This window comes from Onychostruthus taczanowskii, unplaced genomic scaffold, assembly GCF_017590055.1.
Source record: "Onychostruthus taczanowskii isolate IOZ18803 unplaced genomic scaffold, ASM1759005v1 scaffold16, whole genome shotgun sequence".
Taxonomy (NCBI): domain Eukaryota; kingdom Metazoa; phylum Chordata; class Aves; order Passeriformes; family Passeridae; genus Onychostruthus; species Onychostruthus taczanowskii.
This window is the reverse complement of record NW_024498795.1, coordinates 11,267,650-11,282,504: the sequence shown is the minus strand read 5'-3', so window position 1 is coordinate 11,282,504 and position 14,855 is coordinate 11,267,650. Positions and strand designations below refer to the sequence as shown.

The following is a 14,855-nucleotide window of genomic DNA, read 5'->3' as shown; positions in this document are numbered from 1 at the left end:
CAAGCTGGTTCTGTATCACTCCCTTTTGGTCCTCACAGGCATGTCTCAGACTCCAATGAATTCCAGGGATTTTTAATTGGTATAACAATCCCATGGGGCTATTATGAGCTGGCATAAGTTTGGGCAGTGTTAGGAATGCTTTAACATGCACTGAGGACTATGGTAGCCCATGATTTAAACGGTTAGGCTGCATGGATTTACAATAATATCCAGAACATGTAGGAATTAATCTGAAAATGCACACAATTTAGCAGAGAATTGTAAGTCTCTACAGATGTTGGACTCTTGTGCAGAACTTAATAGGGAAATATATCTGTGAAAAGAGGTATTTCAAAAACCCTTAGAAATTACTCTCTGGTGAGTTTGTAGATTGCCTTGACAATGCAGTCGTTTCTGGAAAAACAAGGCCTGTGGCCAAAATCTTAATTTCTAGTGCCTAAAAAGAGGCTTCTTGAGAAAATACTGGGTCCCCCAAGGAAGTGGGTTGAATGCAGGGGTGGATTCTGCAAGGTGCTGAGAATCTCCTGAAAATGCAGGTGACAGAAATTGCCTGTCAAGGTTCAAAAATGTCATCTTGCTAACTTCACCAGTATCAAATTTATGACATAGCTCTATTGCTGACAGCAGGTGTCTGTGTATACTACTAAATTCTGATCTTTCAATTCTACATCACTCACCTAAGCAGAAACTTTTTCTTTCTTTGCTTTTTTCTGTGAAAGCTTCTTGATGCTGGCTCCCCCTCGATGCTCTCAGGAGCACAGCCTGAGCAGGTGTGCCTAGAAGCAGTAGGAAGGGGTGGACATCTGCTGTAGGCGCCAGTACGGCTCAGCTAACGCAGCACAGCATTCCGTGGTTTGGGCAACACACAGTTCTTATCATTCAAAGTTTCTTAGGAACTTGCAGATTTGTCTTTTTTACCATGTTTCCCAAGATACTTTGACAGGTCAGCCTGAAGTGATGAGCGTTCTGACACAAACTGCATCACGTCTTAGAAACTTTGCCTGCAGTTGTTTTACTTTAGTATCGCTTTGATTTGGAAAGGAACTTTGTACAAAGTGATGTGGTTTGAGGATATAACAAAAAAAAAAAAAAAAAATCCAATGTGTATGTATTACAGACATTTCTGTAATTTCTTGTTTTTCTTGTTTATCCCTTATTATTGCTTTCTGATTTTCTTTTTCCTTCATGTATATAAATGAAGAACAATATAATTTTTGTAATTTTTATCAGTTAATGGGAATCAAAGCTAATAGAGATGAGAAAGAATGTGAGCTTTAAATGCAAATATAAAATATGTTTTTAAACTGACAATTTGAAAGCAAATTGCCCTGACTATTTAATTACAGTGTAAGGAGGTCACAGATGCAGAGTAGGCTCTTTCAAATGCAGTAGTATTTATTTTTTTGAGCTGACCAGGACACAAATATACAGGTGTGTAATATTCCTTAGGACGCTAAAAAGATTTGTGGGGACCATAGACTACAGATCACATTGAAATGGCAGTACAGATGGAATGGTGCAGAATTGTTACTGAACAATAGGGACTGTAAGAGTATCCAACAAACCAATGTTTTATCTCACTGTTGAAGAGAGTACCTTTCTAAGAAAGCTGTTTTCTCTGTGGGCCTGAACTGCTGTGTGGGTTTTTGTTTGGAGTGCCAGTCTGTTTACTAAAGTTATTAGTTTATAAATTTTGCCATGGTAAAGTAACTGTGAGAGCTTTAAATTAGAATAAGTGCCACTTCTGTGTGGCAGGTTCCTTTGAGGGCTTATTAGAAAGCAGGCCTCCTGTTGCCTGCCCTTTTATGCATGGCACTGTTGCTGTGGGTCCTTGTTTATAGCTAACTTTTGAATTTATATAAGTGTACACTGTGGTATGATGAATTTCCCTCCAATTGCAAAGATTTTGCTTTTTTATTATTTCTGGGTTCAAGCTAATATTTTAAAGAGTTATTTTTATTCCGTGGGTTTTATTTTGATGTATTAAAATTAACTTGGAGTAGTAAATTACATAAGATCGTGAGGGTTATAGATTAGCCTCACCATAGCTACAGCACATTTTTTTGTAAAGGAATTAAAGTTCTCTGTTTCAGATACCTTGGCACTAAATGTAGACAGCAAATGAGTGTTGTCTCCAGTTATTTGCCTCATAAATGTGATTCTTTTCACTCAGTCTGAAGATTGCCACACTAAAACCAGTCCTAATGGGCAACGAGGGGTGAAAGCAGCAGCTGCAGGAGGCTGGATCCCCTGGCAGGAGATAGCGAGGAGACAGGAGTATCCAGCACCACAAGCCAAAGCCAAAGTGAGGGATGGGGACATTTCTTCAACTGTCAGTACCGGGTCAAGGCAGGACCTAATGACGTGCCTGACTTGCAACATGTCACCGGCCAGCTGTCTGACAGGAAACAGAATGACCAACCTCAGAGAATGACATTTGCTAGGAGGATACATCCTCTCTCACAGGGAGGAAGGAAAAAGGCATGAAAGGAGGCTTCTTTGTGTGGTACTTCTTGTTTGGGGGAAGAGTATTAAATTGTAGGAATTGGACTGCACTGCCTTCCCCATTTTTTAAGGTTCTGTAAACAGGAGAAAGTGAGAGTAAAATTCCTCCCATTTAGCTGTGGTCACATTTCACACTTCTTTTACACAAATGCAATTGACAAAAACTAAACGAGAAAACAGAAGACAATAGAGACTCCAAACTGCATTTTACAACCAACAACCACAATGACAAACAAGAAATTTTCTTGTCCTGGTACCACATGCTCCAGATTTATTGATTTACAGTGTGTGTCCTCACAAAATTTAGAGAATGACTTTGTTATAAAAGGCAAAATAGCATTCTGGTCTCTCTAAAAGTCACCTTTAAAACATGGAGTTTCTTAGACTTAAAAGGGGGAAACACAGATGAAGTTGCTCTAAGAACAAAACATTTCAACATAGGGTTCTTAACTGTCTAACTAATCACCAGCTATGAAGGGATAAAAATTGTCCTTAGTTTCCTTTCCAAGCAGTAGATTTGTAATTCACATACACACCAAGTCTGCCACATAAGCACTGTCCCAGCTCCTGCTATTCCTGGTTTGAAGAGCTGTAGGAATAAGGACTGTAAGATGTCCAAGATGGGCTGGCACAGTAACCGGTTGTGAAGGAAGTCAGAGCGCAAAATCCATGGGGGCCTCTGCTTATCAGCTCAGAAATCCTTGGCTGTTACCATCAAATCTGCTCAATCTGGCTTGCCTTGCAAACTGTCTTGAAGGAAAAAGATGCACCAATGTGCAACAGAGTTTGGAGCTTTTAGAAGAGGAGGAGAGCTAACAGAGCACCATAGCTTTTCTTTTTCTATCCTACACAGTCTAAAATTGGCATACCATGGACAAGGGGACAAATTCTCATTTGCATTCCTGATTTCAGCATCCAACATACACTCCCATCCATTTCTGCATTATCTTAACTGGGTGTATGTATGTACGCTTGCTGGATGGATAACTTCCAAATATGATTTCCACATGTGAAAGGAGAGTTTGCAGATTTTAAAACTGGGCTTGTTCAGGGTTTGCTTTCACCTAAGCGAAAATTTTAGCCACTGAGAGTTAATCTTGGGCTGATCCACAGCCTCCAGTGTGCCAGGTGCTGTTGTACAAGGCTCTGTGCACCAGCTGGCAATGTGTGGAGAATCCAGATTCCAGGCTGTCCCCATGTCACCTGGTAAGCACAATACCTAGTGTTATGTCAGGGAGGTAGGGAGGTGAGCTCGACGATCAATACAAGTGTGGGATGTGTCTGTCTGTATAACAGGAGTGCAGACAAGTTACAGCACTTTTCTTTCAGGTTGTATCAAGAAACTTGTAATTTCACTTGTAATTTTGTTCAAAGAGATTCTTGTACATGCACCTGTGGAAAACTGGAAAGTATCATTGTTTTAAAGGTTGCCCTTTGCATATAAATCACAGCTCTGTGTGCTTCCCCATTTTAATTGGGTGACCTTTTGAATCCTATGGACAGGAGCTTGAATTCTGGTCTTGCAGGTTGGTTGGAGATTTGAAATCAATTCATGTTTTAGCAATTACTCTGCTTAAAAGCACAGACCCAAAATGGAAATTTGAGAAGAAGAATTCCCCTTGGAAAGTTCCTTTCCGCAAGTCATAGAAAACTTCATTGCAGACCAAATAGATATGCACAAAATCCAGATCTCATTTGTCAGTTTAATCCTTGAAAAGGATCAGGATTCATTGAGTATGAGAGAAAGAGGAGGAGTAAGGAACGTGTAATGTTTCCAACAGGACATTTTTGTGCAATTATCAGTTTAAGCTTTCATTATTTGTCACTAATTACTGCACTGAGCTGTTAAATATTTAGTAGTAGTTTGTTTAATTGGGTTTGACCTATAAAGGAATCTGTGCATAGCACAGCTCCAGTTCCAGGAGCCAGTTCCTCACTCACAGCTAGGCAAATTTGTATTCACATAAGATGATCACATATTGTCAGACAAAGGGGTTTGTTTTTGTTGTGCAGGTTTATTACCCCTCTCTCCCCCACAGATTTATTTGTCTTTAAGGTATCTGAAATCAGAGCACAAAGTAGAAATGCTGCCTGTGGATGTAAAAGGGGAGGTCAGTCAAACTTAAACTTGTTTACAGATGTTGTAGTTTAGAAAGCACCAGCATGATAAATTAAACATAACAAAGAAAAAAAATTAAAGCAGAGCAACAACTAGCCCATGAACACATCTTGTAAAACACTGACTCAATCCCTGAATATCTTATTAGGCAGTATTGCCTATCAAGGCTTGTCATCCCCTGTTACTCTATTGTACAATAGCTGCAGACAAATCTGTATTTGTTCAACTTTGGGTTCAGCTTGCTGTGTCTGACAGGGTGAAGAGACTTCTGGCTGTGGCCTCTGCAGAGGATGTACAAGAATCGATCAGTATACAAGCAATATTCACTTTGTTTTAGCCTGGCTATATTCTTGCTTGATCCTGTCTTGAAACTCCCTTGATTTCAGAGGAGCTTTTCTTAATTTATACCAGGGTAACCATAACCATATTCTAAAGTAATAAGACTTGTGATATATTTCTCAGAAGTGCCTCCTTCTGCCTTTTTTGTTTCAGCTTTTATTCCCACTTAATGAACAACTTTCTTATTGGGGAAGAATGCTTGTGTATTAATTTCAAACATTTAAGGCCTTGCTTTCCAACAGACAAGACTTAGATCTGGATCCTGATTATCAGTACAGCCTGTTTGCCATATAAAGAACAGAGAGATTTCCCAGTTTTGAAGAATTGTTGTGAACATGCCCTGACTATTGCCCCCTCTCCCCATTGCTTTCTCTTTTACGGGGTAATGCACACACCTTTCCCATGCAGCCAGGCACATCTTGCCTGAAATGGAAGACTTTGTTGCAAGTTTCACTGCATTTCAATGAGCAGCAGGCAGGGTGAGGCAGGCTTATGGGAGCCGATTGCCTTGCACCATAGGTTAAAACAGCCTTCAAGCTGCTCTGATTTATGTCAGAGGCTTAGCTGGGAGCCCCCTGCCAACGCTCATCATGAGGAAGGTGCAAGGATGGTGAACAGGCATTGGTGTTTGTGTCTTTTCTCTTCTAGTGACAATGACAAAAGTCTTATTTGCTGTTCCCAAGAATATATGTAGTTCTTTTCCATACAACAAATCTGTGATATATGCACTTGCATATAGTAATGAATCCAAAAGGAATCATTGACATTTTACTAGTGACTTATTGGAAGTCTCTGAAGAAAAATAGGTATCAGGGGTTTTAGTTTGGTTTGGGTTTGGTTTTAATTTTCAGTTTGCATCCCTGAGAACATAGTCTTCAATTTGAGATTTTTTTACAGGTAGTTTTTCTCTGGCCCAGCTGGAAATGCTGAGTGGAAAAGCCAGAACACTGAGAATTTTGCATAAATATGATAAAGAATAAAATCTGATTAGAAGTCGTACTATTTCAGAAACATTACTGTAATATCAAATCACATAGCTTAGGTGAATTGATTTATATGAATGACTGCAATTCATTGTAGACTTTCTTAAATTATCATTGTCAACAGTGGTCAGTCATGTCCTAAGATGACCACTTAACTGGCAAACATGTCTGAGAACAGACCTGATTCTCAAAGGCTGGTAAACATCAACTCACCACACATAAATGGTATTTGTGAGAACACAGATTCTCTTGGGATTTGGCCCCTTTCTTGTTGTGGAAATAGCTGTGGTTTAGGTCAGATCAATTTTCTTGGGAATCTGAAGTTTCGGAGACTGTATTTTGCTAGGTCTGTGCTGGTGAGCAAACTTGGCCTGGATGAAACCCCATGCCTACTTTAGTGTATTTATATATTCATTGTTAGTCCTTCTGCTCTGCCAGCTGCACTACAGTACTGGAGATGCTGGTGGCAGGGACACTTTGCCTGGACTTTTTCTGTTCTCTCCAGAGCTTCGAAGTCTCCATTCAGTCTCCTCGGTTTTACCTATGAAAAACTCTTAGACATCATCTCTTTTCTAGCTCCCCCATTCACTCAGCATAAGTGTGACCACTGAAATATGAATATATATTTGTGTCAGAAGCATTGTAATTCTTGGGGCAAAACACATCAGAGACATTTGTTAGTTCTGACACTTCAGATACAGTAATCCAAGTTAATTTCTTGTAGTTAGTATTTTATGAAAGGAAGGGTGGGGTCTGAGAGGGGAAATAATCACTCATTAGTTAATGAGCTTCAACTGAAGTTGTTCTTTTTGTATTTCACATTTGTGAAAAAGACAGAAATGTTTACAATCTGAATATCCATAGATGCTATGTCAGTACAATTAAGGATTATAGAATCATAGAATGAGCCTGGATGTGACCCTAACCTTCAATTAATTCATTTGGTCGAGTGCACTATAGAAGTCATTACCCTTAGTACCGAAACCCCAAATCCCACCTTTACTGGTTTTCTTTTACCTATACAGCAACTGAGACTTAGAAACCCACAGAACTGAATATTCTTAATTGCTTGCAGCAGCAGTGGAGCTAGTGCCATAATTTGTTGGGGCATTGAAAGTAAGTTTACTGCTTTCAGATGGTTCAAAATGGCCCAGATATTCTACTGAAACCAGCTCCTAACTATGCAGATTTGGCTTCATGTCTGATTTGGGGTTGCCTGAGCCTCTTCCTCTCCTGGGATGAGCATCAGGAAAAAAATACTAACCCTGAGGTCTGTGAAACTGTGAAATAGTCTCCCAGGAGGAGCATTGGAAGCTCTAATTAAAATTGGACTGGGCAAAACACTTGAAATTACACTATAGGCAATAATCCAACACTGGCAAGATGGGTGGAGAAAACGCCCTAATGGGTCTTTTCTGTCTTTAAATTCTATGAATTCTTGTTCTTCTCTTTTATTATGCTATTTCACCTTTTTGTTTAATAGTGACATAGTGTCATCTAGAAAGTATTATAAAACACTATTGTGAGCTGAGTGAGATGATGTTAAATGTCAAAAGAAAATGCAACAGTTTTTCTGCAGGTTCACAGTGATTATATGGAGATAGGAAAAGAGAAACTGACTGTAAACGAGGGACGTGAATGCAGTGTTTTTTTCTGTAAGACAGTGGCAAATTCATTGCATGCCTGCAATATGCATGTTTATCATTTTGACATTGTGTTTCATGTTCTCTTCTTATGAAGAACAACCACATTCCAGCAAATATAGCACAGGTGTGGGAAAGTCATTTATTCTAACTGTGTAGATAGCTCGGATTGCTGGAGACATCTTCTATCCCAGTGTTTCACAAATCCCTGAAGACCTGGACTAAATAATATATTTTTACATCCTAATTTATAGTTTGTATTTAATCTTAGTATTGTACAAATCTAAGCAACTCATTGATTCAGTCCTTGAGTATAATAATATTACAGGTCACCAGGAAATAATCCTTCAGCAATTTAATGGGACCTTGACAGGAAACTTTGTGCTGCAATATTGAAGCAGCACAAATCTGAAGAAACAGTGTGAAAAATAACCTTTTGTGCTACCTTTTTTATAGTTTAGTCTGAATAATTTTCATTTATTTGGTTTTGGTGTTACCACTTAATACTCCTCCTCCCTCCTCCCTTGCCTCACCTCCACATGGTATAATATTCCCACAGTGTCCAATACAGTCTTTCTGCATGAAAGGTCATGGAAGCCAGGATAAGTAATGAAGCATTGGACTAAAGTTCTGGAAACCATGTTGATCCTGTGCTAGGTTTTGCTAGGCTTGCTTTTCCACAGGCCTTTCTTTCTTCCCCTTTGGTTCTGGAAAATCCAACATCCTCTTCTTAGCTGCAGACAGTTTGAAAAGTGTGGTAAAGCATAAGAAGTTGGAATAAAAAAAGAAGGGAAGAGAAGCAGAAAATTTTGATTAGAAAGTATAATTTAATAGAACGTGTATTGAACCAAATGTATTGATTAATGTGGTAGATATAGTACTTATATTGATTCAAACTAGAGATTTAGTACTAAAAGCTGTAAGCCAAAAAGCTGTTGCAGATTGCTACAAAAGTCAGTTTAATGCTGTCCTTGAGAATGCCTTCACAAAGAAATTCTTCTAATGTTTGAGGAGTAGGTAGAATGCGGTACATGTCAGTTTGATCCCGGAGGGTTTTATTTTGTACTCTAATAGCTGTTACGAGCCTACATTATATCCAAGGAGTAATTTTCCTTAGGGGTGCCCAGCTCGCTTTGTGTCAATATTCTAGCATTTTAAGTCACGTACAGTATATGCTTCTGGGAACAGTGCAGGAGCCAGCCAGACTCATAATGGTCTGCATTCATTAATAAAGGCAGAAGCTTCTGTCCCTCCATTGCCCACTACAGGGATGCCTCCCTGGTCTTCGGGGACCCGTACAGACACATTTAAAGAAAGCTTTATTTTGAGTGGGCAGGAGATGAAATGCAGGACTTGCAGGCATTTCCTAAGTCAGCTATATGCCCGAGCACAGGGGTGACCTTAGTGGGTCAAAGAAGAATGCAGGTCAAAAGACTTATTATCCAGACTGGTGGAAACCAATTGCTTTTGTTAAAAAAAAAGAGTAAATTGTAGCGCTTAAAGGTTGATAGTAATGTGGAGTTCTGTTTTACAACCTGGAGCTGGATTGCAGTGCAGTGGGGTGGATTTTTATTTTTTTAAATGCAAAAAAATACAAGATGGTCTGTAACGTACACAGATAAAGGATTCCAGAAAAGTGATAACATGTAGGGTACCATAATTACTTAATCAGCGATGATTGATTACTCATGTTTGTGTTCTTGAACTAAGGAAAAAATAACATGCTGCTGTGCTACTGTTACCATCTGTTGAAATAATGCACCTTTATACCTCTTTATACCTCTTCACGTGTACCCTCTTTGTGCTGTTTGTCAGATACAGCCATGTCTTGGTTCATCTGCTCATAAAATAGAGAAGTCCCATTTAAATTGAATGAAACCACAGTTCACATTAAGGATTCTAATGGGCCGCTGAGTCTGTGGCTATCTGTGGGTATTTTTTTCTCCATTAATTTTGATGCTGTGGGCGGGAACTTTTTGCTAGCTATTACTCCTCATGTTCCCTCTGAAACATGAAGGCATGTACCAAACAACAGGTACTATTACTTCTTTTGTCTCCAGCCTTTCTGTGAAGAAACCTTTTTGAATCTGTTTGCCAAGAAGATTCTTCCACACAGTATTATCCTGAAATTCTTTGCATGTTTTCAAGTCCTTAACACTAAAACCGGGGATATCTCAAAGCATTTTCATCCAGAAAAGTGCTGGCATGTAATTCTATAGTGGGTCACAAAACACTTGGGATTCTGGATTCAGCTATCAAAAATAATTATTTATAGGAATAGGGCAAATGCACTTAAAGAGTTTCTTTTGTTTGTGAAATATACTGAATTCAATTTTTCCCTGGTAATACACTTGCTTTCCAGCTAACACTGAGACATAGAAACTGGGAATGTAGGAGTTTTCCTGGTTTGTGTCTACATGATAACAAATGCAGTGACACACACACCCCTCCTGCTTCCCTGTTCCTCCATTTTGTGCATGCAAAGCTTGAATTTGTATTTGCAAACTAGTGTCTCCTCATGAGATCCCAGCTCTTGGAAATTGGAACACAGCTGTTGCTGAAGTCCAGGAAAGATTATATTGAGAAAAACTATTTTCCCCTTTCCATGGCTAAGCAGGAAACTGACATTTTTGCTTTGTAGGGAGACTACCACATAATTAAACAGATGTGCTAATGCACAATCAGATTTGGGGGAGGCAAAGGAGGGGAGCATATGACACCTCCTGTGCTTCGCTAAATGGCTTCTCTTTGGCAAGTGGAGGTACTAACTGCTCCAAACTCAGGCAAACTAGCTGAAGTTTCTGGAGGAGGTGTGTTTCAGGCTTGTCTAGTGTGTCTTTAGTGAAGGGCAGCGTGCTCTTCGAAGCACACAGGGGATCCCAAGTGTAATATTGTGCTCTCTCCGGGTGTGCTGAGCTCCCATGGCCCTGCCACGTCCCTGCCGGCGGGAGCTCCAAATTCCGCTTTCCCCGCGTGCCTGATCTCCCACTGCCAGGGAGGCGGGAGCTCGCTGCACACGAGGCAAAGAGACTATCAGAGTCGAGATCTGCTGCGTGGATAATAGAGGAGAATTTTTGCCCTAAATTTTTAAACACAACACCCCTCATAAAAACAACAACGGTTCATAACTGGGATTAATGTTTGCAATTTTCAGTCACTTAGACATGGGGTCTCCAATAAATGGCTTTTGGTAGAGTGGAATATGGCTCTCTGTAGGATTACAGAATTTTCCTCCTTTTCTTATCTCTCCCCTCCTCTCCCATCTTTCACCTGCTTGTCTTGTCAATGTTATGTTCCTGAAGCGCTTCCACTTTGTATCTTTTTGCAACTTAGCCAAATAGGTATTTCTCCCTAGTCCCTCATGTTTGGGGAGCCTTAATTACTTTGGAAACTGTGTTTTGTTTTGACTGTTTACAACACGTATTGTTGCCTTTTAAGGCGTAAACTCTTCAAAGCATTTCCTCATGTTCCTTTCCTGCCCTGTCTCATTCTTCTCTGCAATGCTTGTTTGGTTCTTTTTCTATTATTTCTTCATTATCTCCAGAGAATCTCATTTTGTGCCAGGGCACAGGAGTCAGGGACACTGAGAGCTGGGGCAAGTCAGTCCTTATGCTGTGTTTTATTTTGTCTCCCTCATATTTGGGCATTTTTATTTTTTAATCAGAAATGTCATTGCAGCCAGTTACGGCTGCAATTTTAAAACACCTTTTGACTGCTTCATGTGCAACTGTTCATCCAGCTTCATACTGATTATGCATTTTTCACTTAGTGAAAAGAAATAAAAAATGGGCTGACTGATGTGCTTACTCTCAGGAGACTAGAAACAAAAGACCCCCCCCCCCCCAAATATCTGTCTGCAATGTAACAATTGGTATATTACTTCACCTGCTCAGAAGCAGAGAAGAAAATCAGAATTCAGGCTGCCACCCCATATTTAACTTGCCCTGTTGTTTCTAGGTACTGCAGGGTCTCCAATAAGCCTGTGGTGTTATGCTGTAAGTGCTGCAATAAATGGACACAACAGGATGACAAAAGGCCTCACTGTCAGGCTTAACTCTTAATTTCCTTGCTTTTGTGCTTTAAAGTCAGACCCCATTACCTGGGACCAGCCAGCATTTTTGGCTGCATCTATTGTTGGTGCTTTACAGCAATTTGAAATTATTTTATAGGAAGGATGAGGAACTAGATGAAATCAAGTGGTGGAGTGTATTTTTTTAATGCTCTTTGGCCTTGGACAGTCTGGAATTCCTGCCATCAGCATTAAATCATTTTGTATTCACATCTGGAAATCGCATCTTGGAGTGTCACTGGGTCATTTTCCTTTAATCTTGAGAATGGCACTACATTAAAAATTCCTCAGTCTTACTGTAAGACCCTTCCCTTGCCAAATGTCCCATGAACTATTATTTGTGTGCGTGCACAGTTTAGGGAAGAGTGAAGGAGGATGGGAGAGAGGATTTTTAGGCTGGTCTGCAGTCACGCTGTATTTCACATTCGTTTTACCGAGGCTGTTTTCGTGTGCCCTTTCATGGGTGGCTCTGGAGGGTATGGTTCAGTAGATGTTCACTTTGTTGTAAATGATGACTGTCTTGTGGGAACAGGTTCATCCTAGAGTGTGTTAGTCCAAAGAGGTTTAAAGACAGATTAATTTAATAAAGTGGAGTGAAGGGTCTAGATGTGCTGGGAGCAAATCATGGGATGTGACACCCCTGCCCTATGGGTCACTGGCCCAAATCTGGCCCTGTTTACTAAGGGGAAAATTCATCACTAATCAGTGGCTGCCCTGTTGTCCGAGAAGGAGCATTCACAGACATTTTCTAGTTATCTGTGGATCCAGTGTACATTGTAAAAAACTTAAGATGTATTGGATTGGTCCCTTGCTCTTAGGTCAATGCTTGTGAAGAGTCTGAGCCAGTACAAGCAGCACAATAGCATCTTTCTGAAAGTGGCCAACTTGGTTTGAGGGGTGAGGAGGAAAGAGGGTGAAACTGGTATTTGCTGCTAGATTTGGTGATTACTTGTACAGGAAATGAGAATTTAGGACTCCCAAAGTCCATGCTGTGCTACTACACATAAGGAACTGCATTCATCTGAAGAAAAATACCTGTGGGTTTTGGTGACCAAAGGGCATGCTGTGCCAGCCCCTCCTGTTTTCTCATCAGTCTCTGAGCTCTCTAGCAGAGTGGCTCTTACCATGTAGGGGAAGTAGGTTTTACTGCAAGAGTGCATTTGAAGCAGTGCCACAGTGTAGGAAGCACAGGCCAGTTAGCATAAGACTTTTATGGCAAATGCACTTCTCATTTTTGCAATGCATAAACCGTGAGCCATGTGTAAGCAGACACCAGGATCACTGACCTGGTCTGCAATTTCATGGGGCAGGTCAGCCCACACCCTATCTGTAGAGAGTGTGTTGCCCTTCTTGTGGCACATGTAAAGGATACTGGTGTGAAACAGCTGGGGAGAGCTCCTCTCTTCCATAATTATGCTGTTTCTGGCTAGTTTAAACAAGGAGGGGTCAAGAATATTCTCTTTATCCTGCCCATCATTTTACAAGATATGTTGGGAAAATTGTTTTTGCATCCTTCTTTCACACAGAAATGCCTGTCCTGTGACTAAGTTGTTTCTTTTGTTTTTGTTGCAGAATCATACGATGACCCAGCACAGCAGTTAGTGCAAGGCCCGTCTCTTCCAGAGAATTCTTTGTGGCACAAAAAGGGAACACATTTTACTCTTTGCACGAAACTTTCATTGTTAATGTATATTATTCAGAATCATTGTATTGTACCATAAAACTTGTATTATCGAAACTGTTGGATGTTCATGTGTTTGAACTTTTGAGCACCGGATAGACTTCCTGTATATAAAGTGTTGCACATGTATTATGTTGTCTGATACTAAAATGGTCTTATAAAGACAAGTGGACTTGGGCCCTATTCAGGAAAGATACAAATAATAATACTGTGTGAGGAGAAAAAAATAGCTTAAGAAATATGTCATTTTCAAGGAGGAGGGAGAAAGTAATAGCTATGTTCCATTGCAGCTCTGTTTGGCCTCCCTTTCGTTTAAACTTCAGTCCAGAAATCTCTCTTTTGGTATACAAACGGATGAATCTAAGACTATTTTTTATTGCTGAAGATTCTTGCAAAAAATATGAAGAGACTCTTTCTCACAGAGCAGGCACCCACAGTTGAATAAGGCCCGTATATATATTTGTAAGCCTTGCGATATGACAGATAGCATTACCATATATGCAATAGTTGTTATGTAGTTTGTCAAAGAATTTTTTTCCTGGATACCATTTGAAGCTTTGAGTGTTCAAGACTTTCCTTAATGATTTCACACGGCCAAATTCTTGAATCAGTTGAACTAACCTGTATGTTACTGTTATTAATGTTTACTCTGCGGTCTGAACCTGGAGATTACTGGAATTGTTTTCCAAAAGGAAATAAATTCAGTTTACCATTAAGTGTGAGTGTGCTTTGTGTCTTGTCTTTTGCCTTGGAAAGTATCATTATTATTACTGCTGTTACATTACCTAAAGAACCACCAAGATCTGGAATCCCATTGTATCATTGGATCAGTACACTGCTCAGTAAAATATATGGCTTTTCTCAAAGGTAGGTATTGAAATAAATGTAACAGTAGAAACAAATTTGCTGGCCCACTGCAAAGCAATGTGTGCTTGAGAGTGATATTCGTTGTTTTCTGGCTTTATTTGTTTCTTTTATTTGTTTGTCTCATCAATTTCTTACTTACACACTTGACACATTGGTAGCCAGAGGAGTCACCACTCATTTTCCATATATAATTAGCAGTAAATTTAAATGAAATGTCACCTAGTGAGCTGGGTCTGATGCTGCCAAGAGGGAGCCATCACAGCTCTGGCCAGCAGTGCTATTAAGCTGACATCCCTGACCCTCTCTTGTGGCATGGGTAGCAGAATTGGAGGTGGTGCTTGCTGCGGGTGATGCTCACTGGCACCACGCCCCGGCAGCTCTCACAACACCTCACAGCTTTGATCAGGTCTGAATTGCCTCCTGACTGCCTGCAGTTTCAAGGAGAAGAAAAAGGGATAAAAACCCTCCTTGCCTACCACTGTGCTCCAGTACTCCAGCTCACCTGCAAAAAAGGCCAAAAAACCTTTCTCCAGCTCTTCTAGTATCTCATCCTATTGCTAGAATTCTAGTTTTATCCCATGAAAACCAGTGCTGCTGAAATACTGCCTTTAAACAGCCACACATCACAACAAGTCCAAATGTCTAGAAC

The 14,855-nt window shown here is 40.1% G+C and overlaps 1 protein-coding gene across 10 annotated transcripts in view; it reads left to right on the top strand.

Annotated features, from left to right (window-relative positions):
• The window catches only part of ZNF521 (zinc finger protein 521), a 232,958-nt gene extending 218,903 nt beyond the window's left edge, over positions 1-14,055 (top strand). For all 10 annotated transcript variants that reach the window (XM_041399328.1, XM_041399332.1, XM_041399331.1 and 7 more), the window contains one exon: positions 13,231-14,055. In XM_041399328.1, coding sequence (XP_041255262.1) covers positions 13,231-13,260 — 30 coding nt within the window. In that variant the 3' untranslated portion in view covers positions 13,261-14,055. The remainder of the gene's footprint in view (positions 1-13,230) is intronic.
• The last annotated feature ends 800 nt before the right edge of the window (positions 14,056-14,855 follow it).